Consider the following 24,394-nt stretch of genomic DNA (forward strand, 5'->3'; position numbering starts at 1 on the left):
AGTTTGAAAATAGACTATAGAGAAAAAAAAAAAAGACACTTAAGGAATATTGGAAACACACACACAAATTAAATGTTATGTCTATTGCAATAATGAAAATATGTGTGCTATACTATTGTACAATTTATTTTTTTGTAAACCAAAAGAGAAATTGAAGAAGTGGTCATTCTGTTACTAGACATGGACGAAGTGGGTTTACGGTGCTGACCTTTGTTAATGCAGAAAAATAAAACAAATGTCTTCTGTTGACATCGGCAGCCATTTTGGTGATGCCATTTTCTTTGAGGATCAGTATTGGAAGAAAGCTGGAGGAACCCATGGCGAATGTCTTAGGAGCCACGAAAAGTCCAAGAGCTTCTGATGCTAACAGTATAACGCCTTTGGTTGACATGGTTACAAATGATGACGTAGATAGACCCACATCAACAGCATCTTTAGAATTATCTAGAAAAATATATTCAAATGAACATCGTAGCTAATGTCAAGTTATTTTTTAAGTTGCTCAAAAAACAGCAGTTTAATATTGACAAAGACAAAGCCTTGTAAACATTGTTGGATAAATATATTTGCTGAAAAATTGGGGATCTCATTTCGATTCCAAATATACTGTAGAAACTAAGAGTAAGGTGTGTGAACATTTGCAGCGCCCTCATTAGACTGCCATGGTTCAGTCCAATACGTTTTTAATACATTGTATGCTAGCTCACTTTTCGAGTGAGCTCCCATACAATGACTTCTCAGTTTATTTTCTTTTTAAATGTATTGCCAAAGTCTATTAGAAAGAAACTTTGTTTTTGTTATACCAACAACAGAGCTAGACAGGCCTTAGAGTGGAACCCCCAGGGCACAAGACGTAGAGGAAGACCAAAAAGAACGTGGCGACACAGTATACTAGAGGAAGCTTAGAGGACCGGAAAGAGCTGGGAAGCCATTAAAAAAAATCTAGCACGAAACCGTGGAGAGTGTTTTTACAGAGGCTCTATGTTCCACGAGAAACGTGTTTTTACAGAGGCTCTATGTTCCACGAAACGAAAATGAAAGATGAAGATGATTAGAAACAAACTAGGGCTTAGTTAAACTATAAATAATAACGCACATGCTTACCATATTTGTTGGTAAACTAATAAATTATCCAGCCTTTACTCACCGAACCAAGGTTGTCTGTCTTCTGAAGCCACACAGACTCCATAAGGTGATCCTGCCCAGTTCTGTCGCATGATCTGGTCAGTTTTAATGTCAATAAAGACAAGTCGATTAGAACTGAGGTCACTAGTAATCAAAATGTCCTGTGAGGTATAAAATTGCAAATTATGGAATAGTGACATAAACGATAATACACCCAAACTGATCATACGACATAGTTGAATGCTTAGTATCGTTTCATACACACAAAACACTAGTGGTCAGTAGTGATCTACCTGGTGGAAGTCCAAGTCATTAAGATAACTCTCATAAACTGTGCTGACACGTGTAGGTATACAAGGCTTGGGTAGATCAAGATAACATCTATTGATCAGAGATGTACTAGAAAGTCTCTCCAGCCAGTAAAGTCTGAGGACATGAAACTCTTTGTATGCTATAAACTATAGGACTATAGTTAGTCAAAATTTTAACAGTGGTGTCCTCCAGACGAAAAACATTTCGTTCGGTCCCCCACATCCCTCCTAACTTATCCAGTTGGGGTCTCTTGAAACGATGTAAGCTCCCACTCTGGTGTCAGGGAAAGAAAACAAAAGAAACAATATGTTTGAACTATAAATGTAAGCTCATTTAAGCTAGCACGTTAAGACTTTTTTTTTAAAATAATGTTTCATACGTAACTTTTAAGAGTTTGTATACTAGAAAAGATTCTTTCTGGGAATAGTATTAGGAGTCGCTGGAGAGGACTCTGGAGGCTCGCCCTGCGGGCCGGTTCTTACATATTTTTGTCATGGTCAAGGGTCAAAGCGGTAGGTCTTATCAAACCATCCACTAAAGCTGTTCTGTTAGTTCCATCCAGCGTAGACCGTTGAATATTGGGAAAGTTTTCTGTGTCATCATCAGCCCAATATAAGAAACTGAAATAGAGAATTTCATACATAAATGACTGTTTTAATGACAGGTACATTTTAAGGGACATAATAAGCAAAGAAAGTATTCAGTGTCCAGTTATTTCCCTTCCTTCATTATTAGATTTTGTTTTTAAATCTCATAAGATCCTAGATCGAGATGCAGAATATATCCGAACATTCTCGTATATGTAAATGAGTCAGAAGATGTGTACACAGTCATGATGAAGTATTCCATCTTTATCTTCCTCTCTCTCTTTCTCTCTCTGACACTGTCTGCCTCTCTTTCTCTCTCTTTAAGTGTACAGTTTAATTAGACAATGAAATGATGGACTCGACGTTTGTACATTTCAAACTTTGCAGTCTTCATCTTGATTCTTAGTTTATCAGAAATGAAAGGAAACAAGAAACGAGAAGTTGTCAGAAGTTAATAGAAAGTAAAGTGATGAGAAGTTAACATAAATTAAAAGAGAGAAAAGTGATAAGGCCAGCGAAATTATTGGTACCCAAAACACCTAAATACATATCTTAATTCTTACCGCCTTATAGGATCTACAACCACTGAACATGGCTGTACCAAATCTTCAGTGATCAAAGGCGTTATGATACCTCGACTCTGACCTTGTAGTACTGATGTCCAGGCATCCCTTCGTTGGTGTGAGATGTGAGGTGAGCAGGCTAAGCAGACGCGAGAAATGTCCAGTTTAAATATCGTCTGATAAGAGGTATCCGCCCAATACAACGAGCGCCTTAACCAATCATATGACAACTCTGTTAAACAAATGGAAAGACAATTAAAAAGAAACTTAACACAGAAACATTTGAGGACAGTGACATTCATACAAGTCGAAGATTTCAGTCATTGACTCACTGACTGATATTTCCTCAATCTTAAAATATAATTATTTTCGCAGTGATACCTGACGATGTGTTTGGAATAATTTAAGTTATTATTTTTCACGTTCAAAGACGCATTGATACTACCTACAAGGCTAAACTGATACTACCTACAAGGGTAAACTGATACTACCTACAAGGGTAAACTGATACTACCTACAAGGGTCAATTGATACTAACTACAAGGGTCAACTTTCCAAAGTCGTCGTTTTGTTCTATAGCACCGTTTACAGATGTAAAATCTATCTTGTTCCACTATTCTTAACCCATGGAGATTACGTGCTTAAGAGGGTGGGGGGTGAAGTGGGCCAATTCGTAAATGTACGATTTTTTTATAGCTTATATCAGTATGATGTGGTTATGTCTTATATCAGTAAGATGTGGTTATGTCTTATATCAGTATGATGTGGTTATGTCTTATATCAGTAAGATGTGGTTATGTCTTATATCAGTATGATGTGGTTATGTCTTATATCAGTATGATGTGGTTATGCCTTATATCAGTAAGATGTGGTTATGTCTTATATCAGTAAGATGTGGTTATGTCTTATATCAGTATGATGTGGTTATGTCTTATATCAGTATGATGTGGTTATGTCTTATATCAGTATGATGTGGTTATGTCTTATATCAGTATGATGTGGTTATGTCTTATATCAGTATGATGTGGTTATGTCTTATATCAGTAAGATGTGGTTATGTCTTATATCAGTATGATGTGGTTATGTCTTATATCAGTAAGATGTGGTTATGTCTTATATCAGTATGATGTGGTTATGTCTTATATCAGTATGATGTGGTTATGCCTTATATCAGTAAGATGTGGTTATGTCTTATATCAGTATGATGTGGTTATGTCTTATATCAGTATGATGTGGTTATGTCTTATATCAGTAAGATGTGGTTATGCCTTATATCAGTATGATGTAATAGTATTTTCTATCAGTATGGTGTGGTTATATCTTATCAGTTTGATGTGATTTAGTGTGAACGATTATAAAGAGACCCTATCAGCATTTTTCTATTTTACATTAACATATCTACACAAAGTAACATCTGAGCGTATATCTGATATTGTTATAACCCTGCCATGCACACCGAGTTCCAAGATAGTGCAGAAGGTGCACGCTGTTAGAGACTAGACTTGGAAGGATGTTTACATTAGGGAAAAGCAACAGAGTTCCGCCCAAGTCTAGAACTTATGAAGAGGCTGTACTCAAGGCAGACATTGGTGTTGTGTTTGTGATGTCCTGTGAATAAACATCTGTATCGTTGAGTTGTCTCCCTCAAAGTTTATTTCAATATGAATATAGATAGATATGAATATAGATTATGAATTCATTCATTGGCCATTTTTCATAAAAAGAAAATATGCTAATACACGAGGTCAAGAGTCAACTGCTGGTCAACTTACAACGAGGTCGCATGGTTTATGAACTTCTTATCTGTTCTACAATATTCTAACAATGTCTTACTATTTCATCTAATCCTTCATGATTATAAAACTGATACCTCTGTGCTTGTTGCGTAATGGATACAAGTGACAAATCTTTATTTTTTGTTTTTGCTTTCTTCCAGGTACGGACATCCTCGTGTTTGTCCATTGCTTAGCAAATATTTGACTTTTTTACGCAACGATAAAATTGATGAAGTAAATAACTGAACTATAATTTGAGGCAGACCATTACTTGTAACTCCAAAAGAGATTCCTTCAAATACAATTTGTGTTGTATTCACATGCCCAGACTTGTCAGACACAATCTGTTATGATAAATAGAATCATCATTGTTCACAAAGTTATTTTCTTAATTCATAAAATTAATATTCTAGTTTATTTAATACACATTCAAAAGTTATAACTGTGCACAGAACCATCCGTCATTCTGCTATCACTGAGCTATAAATTAACGGCAAAGTCTTTAATTCCTACGACTGAGGATAAGTGCAGTGTGAACCCATTTTGACCTGCGTGTTTTTCCGCAAACTTTGCCAGCGCAGAAAACAAAAAGAAAACTACAGGCCTATAGAGTGTATTACCAATATCTTGGAAGTTTTTCTGTCCAGGACGTAATATTCACTTCTTCTGACATCAAATGTTATAGAGATCCACTGGTTGAACGCGGAGGCTGCCATCGCTATGTCTTCACTCTGAAGTTAAATAAATGTAAATAATAAATGGCTATGGACTCATCTCTCAGTACTGTGGTATCTAATTCAAACTCTAAATCTCACTGGAGTACTACTCTAGAACGTCCCGATAGATATAAAGGAATTGGGTTGGAATGATAAAGAAAATGTGAAACAAGGAAACTCTCAGTTTATGTACGTCACATTTATCCAAGATGTCCAAGAGTTATTCAGTCGTACAAGAAAATGGTTTGAACATAATCTAAGGGCGGATCAAGAACTTTTGACTTGAGCAGACTTTTTTCATCCATCTATCCGTCCTTCCACCACCCACACAACCACATATCTATCTATCTATCTATCTATCTATCTATCTATCTATCTATCTATCTATCTATCTATCTATCTATCTATCTGTCTGTCTGTCTGTCTATTCGGTGCGAGACATTTACTAATAGCATAAACAAATGCTGGTCAGCAGAACAAAACAGCTATCCCTAAGAATATTCGTAGGGTCAAGAATCTTTACAGTTTCTAGAAGGACAAATATATCTATACTATAAAGTAGAATGTGAGGTGTATGTATGTTACTTATAGACATCAAAACCGCTTGACCAATCTTGATAAAACTTGGCAGGAATGTTTCTTAGGTACCAACTTAGACCTTAGTGTATGTATTGTAGCCCTAAAACAAACTTAAGACCCTAAAAAAAAAATAAAGTTGTCCGACTCTATTACAGCTATAGTATTTTATGGATCTAGGCCATGTCTACAATGTTGACATAGAAAAGATCGAAAGGATATAGACCTAGATCTAATTTTTAGAAATATACTTTGCGCAGATAGCTTTTTACTTTGACACATGAAAATAGCTACAAAAGAAGATCCATTGATTTAATTATATAATAAAATTAACCTTCAATTTTGTGTTTCAAAAGCATTTTTTGAATTAATTAGTTCGTTATGTGACTGCAGATTTCCTGACAAACATTCTTTCATTAGACAATACCGTAATGAATCGCTTACTTTATAATCTCATCCCTAGATATAAAACTCTAATTCAACTCTAAGATGATAAAACTTCTCTTAGCACAGATAGTTTTATACTTTAACTCATGAACATACTAATTATAGTCCATTCATTTCATATTTTGATCAAATAAACATTCAAATTTGGTTTTCTAAAGCATTTTTAATAGACTGCATTCGTTTACGAAAGCTGCGAAGCTGGGTTGAGATATGCCTAGATCTATATTCATTCATGAATCGCGTACTAAAAATTATTTCGTTTAATTGTTCACTTTATAATCCCATTCATTTAATAAAGCTATCGCTCTTTTCGTTTTTAATAGATATGTATGTATCGGCTTGGGTAAACCCATTTTCGCAAAATTAATTTTATTTTCGTAGCGAAAGAGAAAAAACTTGAAAGGATCATTAGCTAAGTTTAACATACATCTAAATCCAATCCACTAGATTAGTAATACACAAACTAAGACCCGCAGGACGCGGGTAATGTCAGGCTAGTAAGGCTATAAAAGAAAGACGGGGCGCGATATCCATGTTCATTGTAACAAACTTTTTTCGGTTAGCGAAAAATGTTTTGTGTTTCCAATAAATTACCTTCATTTTATGCATCATACCCTTACTTTCTAGAGCTCTGAATTAGTTGTATGCATGTTGCACACGATTTATTTTAGATTATCAATAATTACATATTATTTAGATTACTAGATAATTATTTTCACAAAAAGTATAATTTCTCAATAAAACAAAACAAAATGTGGACATATAGGCCTAATAGGTAGGTCGAGTTATCGAACCTTCCCTCCTCCGGGTACCACCAATGAGTCGGATTCGTTCTGAAAAAAAAATTAAGGATAAAAATTATTATATTTTCTACACTAAGACCAAACCTTTCGCAGAGATGCGGCTTGCTGATAACCATTTTAAAAGACATCCTCGAAACAAAGTCCAAGACGTTTACATAATAATGTCTTAGCATTCTAGTTCGAAACTTGTAAGTAACTTAGCTTTATTTTGTATTTAAACTTACAGTGGTGGCTTCAAATTTTGAGTTGAGTCTCTCAACAAGACGTCTTGGTGAGTCCCGAAATATTCTTAGCCTTGTCTGTGTCTTGTCACTTGTCACCACTGCTATAGACATCGATGTCTTGGCCAGGACAAAATGTGTTGCTTCAGTTGTTCAGAAAAGAAAAGGAAAACATGCTTAAAACTGACGTAGAGAAAAGGTTAATTTCTAAGTCACATTAAACATCTTAGACTTCTATTGATTAGTTTCAAAACTATTCTTTCTTATGATTGCATTCATTTTCCACAATATAATTAATGTACAGCAAAAAGCTTGCTATTTATGGATTTGCCTCTTATTTTATAAACATCTCTAATAGTGGATGTAATCCACACTGAATACATTTTGTAAATTGATAGTTATTTTTGTGCTTAAACTATTGCACCATTTGTTTATACACTACTGGATATTACTTTAATGGTTATTGCTGTCAATGCTATTTAAACATTTTAGTTACTTACTAGATATAATTATCCATAGAAACTGGTATAGGGAAATGGTCCAAGTCAACATAATAAATCCTATAGGCTATTACACTATTTGAAGTTGTGTCTAGTTTTGTTTATAAATGTTTATTTGATTAGCTTCCAAGTTTTGTTCGATAGCTAAAAGATATATGAAGAACGATGAACATTGGTATTGTGTTGGGTCTTCACTCTGTGGCTACACATGCATCAATAAAGGATGAGCGAGAGACAGAAATAGATAATTGAATAAATAAATAAACACATCAATACAATTCAGTTGATCTGACAAGTGAACCTAGACTTTTGCTGTGGAGCACACAGGGTTACCAGACACCTACACAACCATCAATATCTATTCGTTTATGCACTGCATGCATGACTATAGGCCTAAATGCTTTGTGATTTTTTTTGTGTGTATGCTTAAACCAGAATGAAGAATAGAATTTGAATGATGAATGATGTGCCAGTAACATACAGACAGAGGGAAAGGCAGACATTTTCTCACTTTAGGCAAACGCTTGCCGAACGAAAGACACTTCTTAAAAAGTCCGACATGTCCTTTTCATGTCGGACGTCCGGTCAGCCAATGAACACTGAACTGTTTAATGAGAACATGAGGATAAATGTGCTTCAGACGTGAAATGTATAATAAAGAGGTACATAAACTAAAGTAAAAAGACTTAAACTAATGATAATGAAACAAAGACTTAAACTAATGATAATGATACAAAGACTTAAACTAATGATAATGATACAAAGACTTAAACTAATGATAATGATACAAAGACTTAAACTAATGATAATGATACAAAGACTTAAACTAATGATAATGATACAAAGACTTAAACTAATGATAATGATACAAAGACTTAAACTAATGATAATGAAACATTTTAAACATTTTCTCTCATCTCATCTGTCCATTGAGTGCTGTGACAGTTCGAGGAACCAAATCATTCCGCTTTTCACAGTCATGATGAATGTGTCCTATATAAAGGCAGCACTAGGGACTACATTTTTATGAAAGAAAATGGTCAATTAAATGTAACGAAATAAGGGACTGCACTGACCTGTGCACAAACCAGTGACCCTCCGATACAACTCCACATAGCAGCAACGCAGTGCCAAGCGAACTAACCATTCTACCATCCAGATGTCCAGTTTTATTCTGATCTCTAGCATGCACTTGCCATCCAGGGTATTTTCCAGGTCAGCAGCTGTTCCTAGCAGGTTATCAAGTGAGAGGCCGGGGTCCATTCTTTTACTTTGTCCAGCCAGACTTATTTGTCTTTTTTCCACTGGACCTTGAAGGATGAGACTTTTGAAAGTCAGTCATGTCTTAGAATAGGACCGAACCAATTCAGCTTTTGACTCTTCACAGTATTGAGTGAGCCCATATTGCAGATACTATTGTTTTTTTTTTATCTATCAGTGACTTTAGCTCGCTTTTTTTCCTAAGTGTTAAACTAACATGTTTCCTGAGTTAAAACTAACATGTTTCCTGAGTGTTAAACTAACATGTTTCCTGAGTTAAAATTAACATGTTTCCTGAGTGTTAAACTAACATGTTTCCTGAGTGTTAAACTAACATGTTTCCTGAGTGTTAAACTAACATGTTTCCTGAGTGTTAAACATAGATGTTTCCTGAGTGTTAAACTAACATGTTTCCTGAGTGTTAAACTAACATGTTTCCTGAGTTAAAATTAACATGTTTCCTGAGTGTTAAACTAACATGTTTCCTGAGTGTTAAACTAACATGTTTCCTAGCTTTCATTCTATTTGTTTCTCGTCTACATCAGTTCCTATTGAAGGTAACTATAAATGGCTCTAGTCTAGCCGGTGTACAGTCTAGTGTATGTGTTAATAATCTATGTAGGTTAACGCTGATTTATTGTGTGTGCACTATTGAGCCATGTCAAATCAAACCTTCTTACGCTTGTGGCACAAACTTGTGTATTATTTAGTGGCCAACAGTAGGGCGTCCTTGTTTAGTTTGTTATGGAGTTCCAAATCCTCATTTTCAGTTCTTACAGTTTTCTTGACAAGGCATCTACAGTTCTTCACATTTCTCTTTTTATTTTGGCTGCCTCTCTATTTAGGCTCTCAGTCATTTCATGTAGGTATTTACTTGTAGACCCGAGTAGTGTAACGACGTTAGCGAAGTCCAAATCCGTTGTTCAGTTTCGTTCAGGCCATGTACTTACTAGACTTGAGCAAATTCTAATCTTTATATAGGCCTATAGTGATAAGTATTTAAAATAAAATTGGGGGAGTTTGTGATACGGGTTAGCCGAATTCACACATTTCTTTACACACAAACTAAACAAGAAATCATACAACAATGACTTCGAATTAACCAATATGATGAGATAGTAGCCTATTCATTAGGAGACTTTCTATGGAAAACATTCTTTTTCAAATTCAGTTACAGCTTTATAGAGTTGTGAATTTTCTCATTGTTAAGTTATTAAATAACACTAACAGCGATTTCAATTTAGTTTTAAAAATACACTATGCACACTTAAATATTAAAGACAAAAGTACACTTTAGTTACTGTTGGATAAACATGTTTTAAACGTTATGAAATCAGTAAAAAAAATACAATTTTTTTATATATAAAGTACTCTTCAGCATTCTGTAGATGAGAGGCTCAGAGAAGAGCAATCAGGCTTCCGAAGAGGCAGATTATGTTCAGAGCAGATCTTCGTTCTAGGAAATATCATAGAACAAAGTCTCGAGTACCAACAACAGCTAACGATAATTTTCGTAGACTTTAAGAAAGCGTTTGATAGTGTCCACCGAGAAAAACTATGGAAAATAGTTAGAGAATACGGCATCCCAGAAAGATTCGTCCAGATTCTACGACACCTATACAGTCAATCTAGTTGCTGCATTAAAACAAAAGAACGAACAACTGAGTTTTTTTTAGCATCGAGACAGGTGTGCATCTTATCTCCCTTTCTCTTCCTCCTAGCCATCAACTACATAATGAGGAGAGCAATGAACCAGACTGCCTTTGGTACCGGTATTCCATGGCGTGAACAAAACCGAATGACAGACTTGGACTTGCCGATGACGTTGCACTACTCGGGGCTACAAATAATTACATACAAGAAATTGACAGCCTAGATAGAGAGGTACCCAAAATTGGCCTCCGCATAAACTTGGATAAGACTAAAATTTTGCGAGTGGGATATAAGACAAAAGGTGCCCCCATTAGACTTGGCGAGTCAAAGCTTGAAGAGTTAGACTAGTTCACGTACTTTGGCAGCATCATTACAAACGATGGGGATGCCTAGCATGATGCAGCGTGCTGAATAGGAAAGGCAGGGAGCATTTTCCAAAGGCTGCAGCCTATTTGTACAAGCCAAACCATTGGATTTGAGACATAAAAATACACCTTCTTAACACAATCGTCATCCCAACAGCAACATATGCATGTGAGACGTGGAAGTCATCTGCCAAAATTGAGAAAAGACTAAATGTGGCTCAACAAAAATGGCTGAGACGGATTTAATCATACAGATCGGGTCTCAAACAAGGAAATCCTTTACCGAACTGGAAGCCGAACTCTGAGTGAGGTTGTGACAGTGTCGCAAAAGGTTTGTGAGACATGTTCTCCGACAAAATGAACTACGCATTCCAAGAGTTGCGTTGACATGGAGGCCGATACGAGGAAAGCGCAAACAGGGACGTCCTGGTATAACTTGGCGCCTCACTTTCATGGAGGACCTCAGAACAGTGGACACCAGGTGGGAGGAGGCTTCAGACATTGTCACTGACAGATCTTTGTGGAGACAGCTTGCCGTCCAATGCGCCGAATGGTTAGGCCATACTCTTTACAGGTTTGAGAGAAGCGGGACATTAGTGACGGAAGCTCCTCTTGTGAGTGTGCCACTACCGCTGCATCGTCTGCGAATAGCATATCTCTTACGAGGGTGGTTCGGATTTTAGTTTTGGACCTACATGAAATCTGGAATGGAGATAGATAGTTTTGGGGTTAGGGTTTTGAAAAAGCGAATGAAAGCCTGGGCATTGTTTATGGTCGGAATGATGTTACCCACACAGCAGTTCCCCCCTCTGCACGCAACCTTATGGAGGCTCGAGTTTGAATTCAGACTCGAGCAACTTAAAAGAATCGCTTTTGAAAAGGCAGCATTGAAACATTGAAACATTGAAACTAGGATGATTAGGGAGAGAGTTTGAAATAAAGAGTAAAGAAAAAATACAAAATTGCGAAACACCTATTGTGTTACTGTTGACAAGACTTTCTGCAGTGCTATAAAGTGCACACAAATTATTATTTTTTATTTATTTATGCATATAGTCATTAGCCATAGCCATAGATCTATATGTCTGTTCAGGGCCGCCGCTACCTATTGTGCAATCTGTGCATTGCACGCAGGCGGCCGAATGTAGGGTGTTCTCAAATCATTATTCCAAGGTTACCTTCATTATTGAAATTTTAAGTTAAAAAACTACTCAAATATTTTAATATTTTATTTAAATTCTAATTATTCCATTATCCTTTGAAAACTATTATTTAAAAAAAAAAGAAGATATTTGGACATAAGAAGCTATTTTGGAAACTTTTAATAAGAAAAAATGGAGCGGCGCGCAAGCTATTGCCAAGGGTTTTTCCATAGGCGTCTACATATTTCTGACTGAATTTACATATAAATATTGTTGTTTAGTCAAATACCTCGTCCTGTAAGTAAAACTAGTAATTAAAAACTCAATGTTAAAAACATTTTCCTTTAAATATTAAATGGCTGTTAGTAAAGCGTAGAAAATTTGGATCATTAGGCTATAGGAATATATAATATAGATGTAGATCTACATTGAGTTGTAGGCTACTAGCTGTTTGGACCAATAACGGGGGGTGGGGGGCGATGAAATAAAACGTTTTATTTTCATTGTAGTTAGGCTTAATAATCAGTGTCTGAATAATACCAATGTTTACAAATTAAAATATCTTAAGTAAGAGCCTAGACGTCGTTTCATCTTCTAATAAAACCTTGTCAAAAGCAGACCGATTTTGCAAGAAGCGTATGCAACAATATGATTTAAAACTTTTTGAAGAAAACATTTCAAAACGTCTCCGCTAGTGTGATTCTTCTGGATTTTCTTATCTGAGATTGATCGAATTTCTTTCGACTATTGCATTTCATTATAGTCTAGTGACGATTCCATTTATGAAAATCTTTCATAGGGGAGATTATGCTGAGGATGTATTTAAAGACGTCACATGACAAATCGCTGACTTTGTCATGTGACATTCAGTGTGACTATATATAGGTGACAAAATGGTCATGTGATGTTCACTCTAAAATGGCGATATACCTTCTTTCATTTCTTTCCTGTTTGTGTGAGTACGATTCAGAATTAAATTTATTATAGATCTATTTAACATTATTACAATTCGACTTCATTAATTTGAATGTAGTAAATGTAGAATCTACATAATAGAGCTAGAATTTAGATTTAAGTTTTAAGCATAATGATTAAATAATCATAATTTATTATGATTTATGCGTGGGCATACGATACGTAACATTTTTAAGTTTTAACATATTATTAATTTTATATATAGATATATTGATAATTTAATTATTAAATTAATGATAATAATTGATAATAATAAATAATACATTTTTATGATTTTTTTGTTTTCATAAAATCAAAAATGATAAATAGATCTAGATCTAAATCATAATAATAAGTATAATTATCATAATATGATAATATCTAAATTCTAAATATTAGAAATATAATCATGCCAGTGCCCAATGCTGCGAATAGACACTTTACTTTAGTAATAAATAGTATACTTAATAATAACTATTTATTAAGTCTATTACAGCAGTCTATAGACAACTATAGTATTAGCCCTATAGCCCTATAAAATATATTTTAAATTGCTTTTATATAGTTACATAATAGTGCATCTTTCATGCTATTAAATTAATTAAAGCTAGTGCTGGTGCCTAAGCCAGGCTAAGCTGTCTTTAAAACTTTAAAGTGTTTCTGTGGATCTGCTTTTGTTATAGACCATAATACAGAATTTCTGCAATCAGAAATATCTCTAGGATAAGAAAAAGAAAATGACATAGTTGGGGGTAAAGGCAGTTGGTCGTTGTGCCAGCCACATGACAATGATGACATGATGACACCCTCGTTAACCATGGGTCATATAAACAAATGACCTTTACATCATCTGCCCCATCGATCACTAGGTCTGAAAGAGTAACTTTAAAAAGTATATGGGCAACAATGAATCACATAAACATTGTTCCAATTTATAGTCAAAATTAACTGATCCAGTGGAAAACCAATCTGATATAAATGGAAATGAACTTTGTGCTGATATTAAGAGCAATAAAATTTTATTTTTTTGATACCTGAGATGGATGTGTTGAAGTATTGAAATAATTGTAGAAATAATTTTTTATCCTCAACTTGTTCACAACAGCACAAAGCCTAGAAGACATTGTATTGCAAATTTTTCTAACTCTACTTGTGTTAGTGATGAGAATCATCATTTACAAAATTAAAACAATTAAAAAATTACGTAAGATTGATGATGTCACAAGAAAGCCTATCAGCATTGTCAATGATATCAATTAAACATCAGATGAGTCAAGTACTTGATTCAGAATCACTTTTATAAAAAAAATTGCCTCTGAAATCAAGGAAGGTGTTTAAATTCTTGTTTTGTTATTAAAATTACTAAAAAAAAAAAAAGTTATATTTGATAAAAACTTGTAATGAAAATGTATGTTTTTTATTAGGAATATTTACTGTGAAAAGTTAAATTTAGACTTTTAAAATTATTAGTAGGCCTAATAGGTTTTAACTGTTGACACATGCACCTTGACATACTGCAACTATAGATATACTTATAATAAAAACTCCAGAAAATAAGGGAACAATTTTTTTTAAAGGCATGGGATGGGGGCATATTTTAATTTCGTATGTAGACTGCCCATGGCATCATCATTACGATGTCCAGAATTACTTAACATCTAATACTCTCCATGTCACTTATTATTCAACAATCACCATAATGAACTAAGAGATAATGTTATTTATAGAAACAAATGTTTAAGTTATTTATTTATCTATATTACACATTGCTTAAATGCTCATAAATATTTTTCTTTTATATTTATATTTTCAGTTGTATTCTCGTGGGCAGTAGACCCTCCTGTCTACAAAGATACTTACAAAGCTGAGGGATTTATTCGTCTTCCTTATGCTGAAATAGTAGAACCATTTAGGGCTTATCTTGATACGCCAAATGCCCGTAGCAGAGTTGATTACTATGATGGTACGTCATATTCAAACAGTATAGATACTCATTAATGATGTAAAATTGCAACAGCCTATTATATAAAATAAAAGGTCTTGTGGGCCATTACATCTTAAATACTTGGGCATTTTTATATTGTTTTTTATTTTTGAAGACCTTAATTTTGTTTTTGAAATTAATCTATAAAAAACATATTACTGAAGGTTAAAAATAATTTCTTTTCTTGATATCTTTTATAATAAATGTTTAAAAGTCTATATGTTAATATAACTTAGTTATAAGCTGTTAATGACAACAAAAATGTATTTCTTTGTTAATGAAGGCATTCAAAGAACTCTTCAGTTTAGCAATGCCCCTGGTCTACCATATGGTACAAACTTGAAGGTTATTCCATTTACAACACAGTCCATTTATAATCAAGTCTCATGCTTTGCTGTGAATGGGACATCAGATAATCCAGCCACTCTAACCACTATAATTCCTGATCTAACTGGATTTTCTGTAAGTTTATTCTTCTGACTCTATATGGATAATATTTATTGTTTAATGTTTACATCTGTTGATTATTTCAACTTACTTGTTACAATTCCAGTATCTGGGTCAGCAATGGCTAGAGGGACGTCGTGTAGAGGCTTTCCAAAAGGTTGTTACAGATGGTAAAAAGGTAAATAAAACAAAGCAATACATTTTTGGATTTAAAACATGGCAATATTCAAGATAATATATCTCCATAGAAATAAATTAAAAAATTTTTTAATGATTTTTTTGTTCAAGAATTTGGATATCTATACCAAATGAAGAGGGAAAAGATTCATAGCTTATCATTTTAATTTATTTCTAATTGTAGATTAGCACATATACATTCTGGGCAACATCTCCTGATCAAATCCCAGTACGTTATGAAATGATGGGCTATGACTCGCTTTTAGGATCTCACTTTGATAAATATTATGTAGATTATGCCAGATGGGAGTCACCAGCAAGGTTCAATGATGATGATTTTGCTATCCCCAAAAGTAAGTTTGATGTTTTAATTAATAGAAATGTATTTAATTATCCTTTTAAAATAGATTACTTATTGATGCAGTTGGTTGTGAAAGTTTTATGCCACATAAATGAAATTCAAGAACATATTAACATTATAAAACCTTTTAACTGCTTAAGTTTTGATCTTTAGAATAAAAATAATAAGCTAACACATTTAGAAAAAAGTAATGTTTTACTTCTGAACAGTAGTAACACATTAGCTAATTAAAATTGTGTGAGCTCTATGATATAGTGGTTTAAGACTGTTACAAGGTAAAGCACAATTAAAACAAGTTTGTTTCTACTATCTAGGTTTGTTTGTTGTCTAAACTTGTACTTTAGAATTAAACCATTCAATTGTGACTGTCAAGATTTTGAAAAGGAATACACTAATTGGATTATATGAAAATATCTCAGATCAGTTCAGTTCTTGTGATACATTTATTTTTAGATTTGACATGTCAAGCCTTTCCTGGACCAGGAAGTGAGCATGTTGTACTGATGAATCCTATTCGTGAATATGTCCACCATCAAGATGACCATATTCATGAAGGTTTTGAAATTTTCAAGAAATCTCACAAAAAACAGTATAAATCAGATGAACATGACTCCCGAAAACATGTTTACAGACAAAACTTAAGGTATTTTTACCTTTTTTTTTTTAAAAAGAATATTTAGTGTTAGCCTTAATGCAGCACAAAGTATTGAAATATTTCGCTGTTTATTTTATTCAAGTCAGCTTAATTAACATGATATAGCAAATAGTATAGAGAAAGTAAAGCCCCCCTTTCAGGCCATGTGGTCTATAGGGCGATTGATGTAAAGGTCATCTGTTTCTGTGGCCCACAGTTAACAAGGTTGTTATGTTGCCAGCATAATAACCAACCGTCTTTACTTTTCCTAACTAATGTCATTAGAGCTGGGGTGGACTCAGAGGTACACCCTAAAGATTTCTAAATTAGTAATCCCAGTTTTCACCAGGATTCGAACCCAGGGCCTTCCGGTTTGGAAGCCCAGAACTTTGCCACTCAGCCACCACGCTTCCATGTAGCAAATAGCTCTTTAAAAACATTTTAAATGAGTAAACCTGTTACCAAGCAATAAAATAGAGCACTTATTGTAATTGTTATCTAACATTTTCTAAGTAAATTAACTAAGGGCGTTCCAAACATAATTCAATCTAGAAAAGGTTTGTTTTAATAACTGAGGGTTTATTACATAGTTGATGCTTTTTAAAACTGGTTGACAATCAGTATGAACTTGAAAAAAAAAATTTAACATTTAAATAACAATGAAAAAGAAAAGTCTAATTACTGTTGTGCATAACATATTTTGTTAATTTTTTTCAGGTACATCCACTCAAAGAACAGAGCTGGTCTCACCTATACCTTAGCTGTGAATCATCTTGCCGATCGTACTGCTAAAGAAATGAAAGCTTTAAGAGGATATCGTTATTCACATGTTGAGCATGGTGGTAAAAAGTTTTCAATGAACGAAATGAACAAGCAGGATGTTCCTGATCAGTGGGATTGGAGGCTTCTGGGTAGGAAATTACAGAAAATAATAGTTACTTAGAGTCTTAATATTTTGTGATAAATCAAAGCAATTGACTTTTATTTATATTCCACTCTGTTTTCCTTATAACCCCCCCCCCCCCCTCCCCCACCTTTAAAAAAAAAATATATATATATATATATATATAACTCTGTATTTGGTGGTAGTAATATCACATAAAAATTTTTTAAAGGTGCTGTTACTCCAGTAAAAGATCAAGCCATATGTGGTTCTTGTTGGAGCTTTGGTACAACAGGCACTATTGAGGGAGCAAATTTCCTGAAGGTTTTTGAATCATTTTCTTTATTTTATTACATTTTATTTCTTTAAACTTGATATTAATATTTTATTTTATTTGGTTTTTATTTCTTTAATTTTGATATTAACAAATTCTTGATTTGGTAGAAGAATGTTAAACATTTTTTTTTTAATTTTACAGACTGGCAATTTGGTTAGACTATCTCAACAGCAATTGATTGATTGCTCCTGGGGATTCGGTAATAATGGCTGTGATGGAGGGGAAGATTTCCGTGCTTATAGTTACATCATGCAGAATGGAGGACTCACAAGTGAAGAACAATATGGACAGTATTTGGCCATTGTAAGTGCACTGACATTTCACAATTTAGGCTTTATTGTTCATGTTCTAATGAAAAAAAATATTCACATGTTCAAACTGTCTTCAGGATGGTTTCTGCTTGAGTAAACTTGTGAAGCCTGTTGTACAGCTTGCCAACTTTACTACCTTACCTCAAGGGGATTTGTCTGCTTTGAAGGTGGCTGTCTTTAACAAAGGTCCTATTTCAGTTGCCATTGATGCATCCCACAAGTCATTAAGCTTTTATGCCAATGGAGTCTACTATGAACCAGAATGCAGTGAGTAATCATTTTTTTTTTTTTTTTTGCATGCTCTGGCTGTTTGAAACAAAATAAGTCATGTATCAATGAGAATACTGATGATGTGTGTTGTAATAGGTTCATGATGATATTTTAATTACTTTGTGTGTTGGATGTTTAATGATCTTTAATCACAATTCACAATAAGAATATCATGCATATGAAAATAGGCTTTATAGTTATTTGTAGTTATTTACATTTGTTTTCTGCAAACAATAAAGGGGACTAATTCAACTTATACCTGTTACCACTTTATCAGTCAAGGAAAATTTCTTCCCTTGTTCGAGATTCAAAACAAAAATAATTACCGGTAATTACCAATAGTTAATTAACTAATTGGTTAGTTTTTTTTTATTGATTCTTGTGTTTGGCATGTAAAAGAAATAATTGTGCAAAATTTCAGCTTAATCCGAGATTGGGTGTTGGAGAAATAACATGCACAAACTTTTGACCAGACAGACAGAGTAATATGACGTAAGCTTTGTAAAAAGAGTGAAATAATGTAGAAATTGCAGTAAATAATTCAATACAAAGTAGACTGAATATTTTAGACTGAAAATTGTTATAACAACTGACTAACTGGCTCTTTGTATAGTTTCTTAGACTTTTGTAGGAGTCACAGTGACATTTGAACTTTTTTTTTTATGCTCTACATTTCTGCTTGTTTACATATTTTGATTGGTCCAGGTTTTTAAACAGTTTATTTCTATATATTTTTTGTTAGTCTCGAATAGTATTTATCTATTGATTGTCCATTGCATTGAAAACTCCACCCATTGACTGAGTACACACTTATCTATAAAACACATTTTTTATGCACATTTAGCATTTAGAACAATATCTTTTCAAATTTTAACTCTGTAATAACCCCATCAGAAATTAATAATTCTGATATTCTAAAAATAAACCTAATGCTTCCTGATGTCAAATTGACCTATATTACTAATTGCCACAATTGGACTGACAAACTTGTTTGGGGCTTCTGCTTATTAGTTCATTATGCAAGTGAATTGTTTTAAATAGCAAAGTAAAGGATAAATTGAAAACATACTCCAAAATAGTCTTTTCTATTTTTTTGTCATGTTGGAACCTTTCTTAGAAAGGCCTGAAATTGTGAAATTAGTTAGATCTGGTATACAAGAATTAAAGGTTATAAATTATGCATATTAAACAAAAATAATTACAGATTTAAGACTGTGCTTAAAGGTTTAAAAAGATTTACCTATCATTTTAATTTTAGGTCATGTCTAGTAAGTATTCTATGCATTGTTCTTTGTTTGAATAAGTATTTCTTTATGTTTATAGTATTAGTAGTGTTGTAGTTTTTCAAAAGTTTAAATTACTTAAAACAATTTTTAATTTTAGGAAGTGATCCTGATGGTCTAGATCATGCTGTACTTGCAGTAGGCTATGGTACCCTAAATGGAGAGGACTACTGGCTTGTCAAAAATTCATGGTCTACTTATTGGGGTAATGATGGTTATGTACTGATGTCTCAGAAAAATAACAACTGTGGTGTCACCACTGCAGCTACGTATGTTGAAATCAAATAGTTTATTCATGAACTTCTAATTTGTCGTTCAAAATGCCATGATCTCTTCAATGTTCTTTGTATTTTCTATTCTCTTTTTTTGAGCACAAAATATTTTGTCAAAAATAAATAAATAATTATTTTCAATGTTCATATTTTTTTAACATGGGATATTTTCAATGTTGAAAGCATAGAAAAACTGTAGTTGTGCATGAACATAAATTTTTAGGCTTGACTAACATGCTCTTATAAAAGGCTTCAGTAACATTCCATCTCTTTTTGTTGAAGAAAAGTCAAATAATAGTCAACAGGAATACATAATTATAATTGACTTTCTTGATTAATGATTTTCTTTGTCATAATAAAGAATCATGGGTCTATTGATGTAGATGATGATTTTACCATATATTTTATACGAATACATGTATATGTGTCTTTTTACAAAATCTTGAGCTGTTTGTTGTAGTGCCTTAATTGTTTTATACCAAGATTTGTTTTTGGATCATCTGTTGTGAATGACGACTTTGTGATGCTTGTTTTATTGTTCCATAATTTGACAGATATTGTGTATTTGTATTTCTGTAGTCTAATAAAATTGAATGAGAATTACAATGAAAAATTGCTTATGACCTTATTTTTGTTTTTCAACATGCAGCATTTATCATGATTTTAACTCTAAATCTCAAACTTTAAAGACTTTCCTTCAAATTCTTGCCCTAAGCAGAAAAAATGTATAGATCTATCAACTACTTGGTGTATACAGAAACAAAGAAAAGAGTAGAAGTATAAATAAATATCCACACAAACATGTACAAAGTAAAAAAAGTTTTCTAATTAAACATCTTATCTCTAATATCATTTTAGCTTTTCTCATTGCCTGTCAATTCTCCACACTAAGAGTTAAGAAATGCTACAAGAAATTTTGTTCTCTCACTACTTTCTTACCATTTGTCGTCTGCTCAACTGACTGGATGTGGTCATGTGATATTCGTTACCTAGCCTGATTTTAGTCAGAGCAGCACTAATGGGATGAATTTCCCTAATTCCCAACTGCTGTAAAATGCTTGGTAGAAGTGTACAGAAAATTGCTGTTTTGTTTTATAATTAACTTTTTTTTTTTTTTACTGAATTTCAATTTTAAAAAAAAGTTAAAAATAAGTTGTAATAAATATCCTACCTATAGAAATCTTCAGTTGTGATAAAAGATAGCTTATTCTTTGTCCTCACATGAACACAATAAAACTCCTTAGTGTATAAAGCTCAATAATCTTTTATTGAAATTCCAACAATTTTAATTTATTACCGGTAACTCTAACAATATTTTGTGTTTGAAAAACAGTGTTGAATTCGATTAAATGAATTTGTCAGTGCTTTTTTTTTGTAAAAAAAAAAATAGGTGCCGGTACTCAGTAGTTGATTGCCTAATAATATATGTTAAAATACAAGAAAAGTAATAATTTTTTCATAAAGGTGCCGGTATGCAGTACCGGTGCGTACCATCACAAAAAAAAAAAGCCCTGAGATTTGTTAAGCAAAACTAGTAATATGAATTAAACAAAATGATTAAACCTTGACTTTTGTTAATATCATATTGAGTCCACCTAACCTCCTTTTCAAAAATGTGTAAGATACTGTCACATACTAAATGTGTTTTTAATACAATGTCATTAAAAAAACAAGGCTACAAAGACAGTTTGTTTGGAAACACAAACTCAAAATCTCCCCTGAAATGGTCCACCCAGGCAGGTTTCAATATTTCCAGAAAGAATAGAATGAAAATCTATCAAAGGCAAATGACAGAAAAGAATGAAGAAAGAAGGTTGACAGATCGTGTGTGGTGCCCCAACGGTCCAGCGCACCAAGGGATAGGTAAAAGTGAAGGTGAAGCTCAATGTGAACCTGGCCTAACTAATGTCATATAATGATTATCCAATAGTTTTGTAAAGGGTCAATGTTACGTTCCTTTGACTCTCTGAACAGTACATTAACACTTAAACAACAACGTCATCGTTTAGAACTCATGTAATTTCCATAAACACTATTTCGTTTCTATTTCTCCATTTTGGTTCTCCTTCTCCTTTCAACACGCATTCGCACCAGTTCACATTTACACTAACATGCGCACGTAACAGTAAATCTCTTATTCAAAGCTTCAAGAAAAAAGAAAAACATTTCCGTAAAAAAATAAAAAAATTCCTTGGGTTTTGTATATCATATAAGATATGCCGGCTACAGTTCACGCAAATAGTATGAAAAGTACTAATTAATTGTTATTTTAAATTATGTTCCACTTATATGCATACAAAATAGATTTTTTCTCTTTAAAAAAAAAAGTAAACAGGGTTTTTTTGTTTTTTTTTTTGTAAATGTAGTAGTTAATATGACAGAACTTATTAAACTTAGTGATACAATTGTAAAATTATTTAAAAAAAAAATATAAAACCGTTTGCATAAATGTGTTAAAAAATATAGTAAATAACGATCTCCTTTTATATAAATAGCTTCCCGTGTTCGCTACTATTAATAATGAATGGTGTTTTTTTAATGAAAAAAAAACTGCTTGCATAGTTGATTTTAAAAATTAAATTTTCCGCTTTCAGAAAAGAAAAAAGTAGCTGTAGCATCAGAACTTTGAATGGTCTAAAATATCATGATTTCGGATTTTCAATATCTTTTCTAGTTTTCGAGATCTAAACGGGACGGACTGGCGGACAGACAGACCACACAAAACTAATAGCATCTATTCCCCTTTCGGGGGCCGCTAATAAATTCTAAAAAGTCTAAATATTATTCATTCAATTGTTAGTCTCTGGCTGCACAGGCAGTGGCGTCACTGGGGTGGGTGTCACCCGGTGCGGTCAGCTCAAGGTGTCGCCCCCTCACATTAAGAAACCCTTTTTTTTTTTGTTTTTTTGAACTGTAAAAAATATCGTTTATATTTACCTACGTTATTTGATTGTTGAACAACTTTAAATTGATTACAATTTATCTACAGTTCACTGGGTTTGCGTAGTCATGTGAAACTCTGCACTTATCATTAATCTTCGGAATCACAAACATTGCCATTGATCTATAGTTCAATTTCGCAACAATGCAACTAAAAGTAAAAAACACTGTTTTTTTTTCTGGATTTCAAACTTGAAAGTTTATCATTAATTTCATCAAGGTTAAAGTCTTTAACGATTTCATTTTTAATAAGTGTCCTTTGTTAAAGTGTCGTCTGTTCCTTAGACTCAAAAAGTTCTTAATTTTAATTTAAAAATCCTTTTTCACATGACGCCAAACATATGTAGATGGAAAGAAACTAGTGGCACGTGAATCGACAATTATTTTCTTTAAGAATTTCTTTGTCTGCCTCAGTCTTCTCAGTCATGGTATTTCTGTTTGAATGTCGCCTTTAGAAAATAATCAAATAGGCATATACAAATATTTAGAAACGGACATCTACAATACTTCCTCGGTTCTTGAACTAAAGAATTTCTGGTTGGATAGCTCCAAATGTATCTGCTACATCAATGATTGCTTGATTGCTCCGAATGTATCTGCTACATCAATGCTTGCTTCAAATGTAAGCTAAGTCTTTTGAAAGCAGGTCTGGTTTTAATGTATCAAGGCTGTGGGCAAAAACCAAGGTTAGGAAGTTACTCATCAGGGAACTCCGTATGCTGATGATGCAGCTATTGTGGCTGATTCTGATATTCAGCTACAGTCCCTGGTTGAAAAACTATCTGCTGCTTGCCAGAAGTTCGGCTTAAACATCAGTCAAAGCAAGACTAAGATACTTGTCCAAAACACAAACACTGCGCCTCAAGTAAGCATTAATGGCCAACCACTAGAAATTGTTGATCACTTTTGTTACTTTGGCTCCATCATATCCAACAACACTCTACTGGATAAAGACATTAACAACAGGATAGCCAAGGCAATGGCCACCATGTCACGGTTGCAGAAAAGAGTCTGGGACAACATATTGCTAACAGTACTAAAGCCCTAGTCTACCGGACCTGTGTGTTGAGCACCTTGCTGTACGGAAGTGAAACATGGTCAACCTACTCATGGCAGGAAAAAAAGCTGAATGTCTTCCACCTCCGATGCCTAAGGCGGATCTTTAAAATAAGATGTCAAGATAAGATAACCAATGAGGAAGTGCTTCGAAGAGCAGGGTGCCAGGACATCCGCTCTGTTATAAGCAGCAGACGCCTTGGCTGGCTTGGCCACGTTCGTAGAATGCCAGTAGGTCGACTTCCACAGGACATTCTGTATGGCGAACTTATAGAAGGCAGGAGAGTCGCTGGTCGCCCACTTATACGTTATACGGATGTATGCAAACGCGACACTAGCAGTTGGGAAGAGGTGGCACTGGGTAGATCTACATGGAGAGAGAGCATAAAGGAAGGGTTACGGATTGCAGATGTCATACACAACAGAAGCAGAAAGAAGGG

At 33.7% G+C, this 24,394-nt stretch overlaps 1 protein-coding gene and 2 long non-coding RNA genes across 3 annotated transcripts; 1 reads left to right on the forward strand and 2 right to left on the reverse strand.

Annotated features, from left to right (window-relative positions):
- Positions 1-223: 223 nt before the first annotated feature.
- On the reverse strand, positions 224-1,724 carry LOC129926227 (uncharacterized). The gene is made up of 3 exons (XR_008777857.1): positions 1,419-1,724; positions 1,148-1,286; positions 224-444 (listed from the first exon to the last, which is right to left on the reverse strand). It is a non-coding gene; the product is annotated as an uncharacterized LOC129926227 (long non-coding RNA).
- Positions 1,725-1,861: 137 nt separating this feature from the next.
- On the reverse strand, positions 1,862-4,707 carry LOC106060179 (uncharacterized). Its single transcript, XR_008777829.1, has 3 exons — positions 4,634-4,707; positions 2,588-2,819; positions 1,862-2,057 (listed from the first exon to the last, which is right to left on the reverse strand). It is a non-coding gene; the product is annotated as an uncharacterized LOC106060179 (long non-coding RNA).
- An 8,141-nt stretch (positions 4,708-12,848) lies between these two features.
- Positions 12,849-20,571, forward strand: LOC106060429 (digestive cysteine proteinase 2-like). Its single transcript, XM_013218311.2, has 11 exons — positions 12,849-13,000; positions 14,813-14,962; positions 15,267-15,445; positions 15,537-15,608; positions 15,792-15,960; positions 16,422-16,611; positions 17,320-17,513; positions 17,718-17,809; positions 17,964-18,125; positions 18,211-18,400; positions 19,787-20,571. The coding sequence occupies exons 1-11, from the start codon at positions 12,964-12,966 to the stop codon at positions 19,972-19,974; spliced, it is 1,623 nt and encodes a 540-aa protein (XP_013073765.2). The 5' UTR covers positions 12,849-12,963; the 3' UTR covers positions 19,975-20,571.
- The last annotated feature ends 3,823 nt before the right edge of the window (positions 20,572-24,394 follow it).

Source organism: Biomphalaria glabrata, chromosome 5 (genome assembly GCF_947242115.1).
Source record: "Biomphalaria glabrata chromosome 5, xgBioGlab47.1, whole genome shotgun sequence".
Lineage (NCBI taxonomy): Eukaryota > Metazoa > Mollusca > Gastropoda > Planorbidae > Biomphalaria > Biomphalaria glabrata.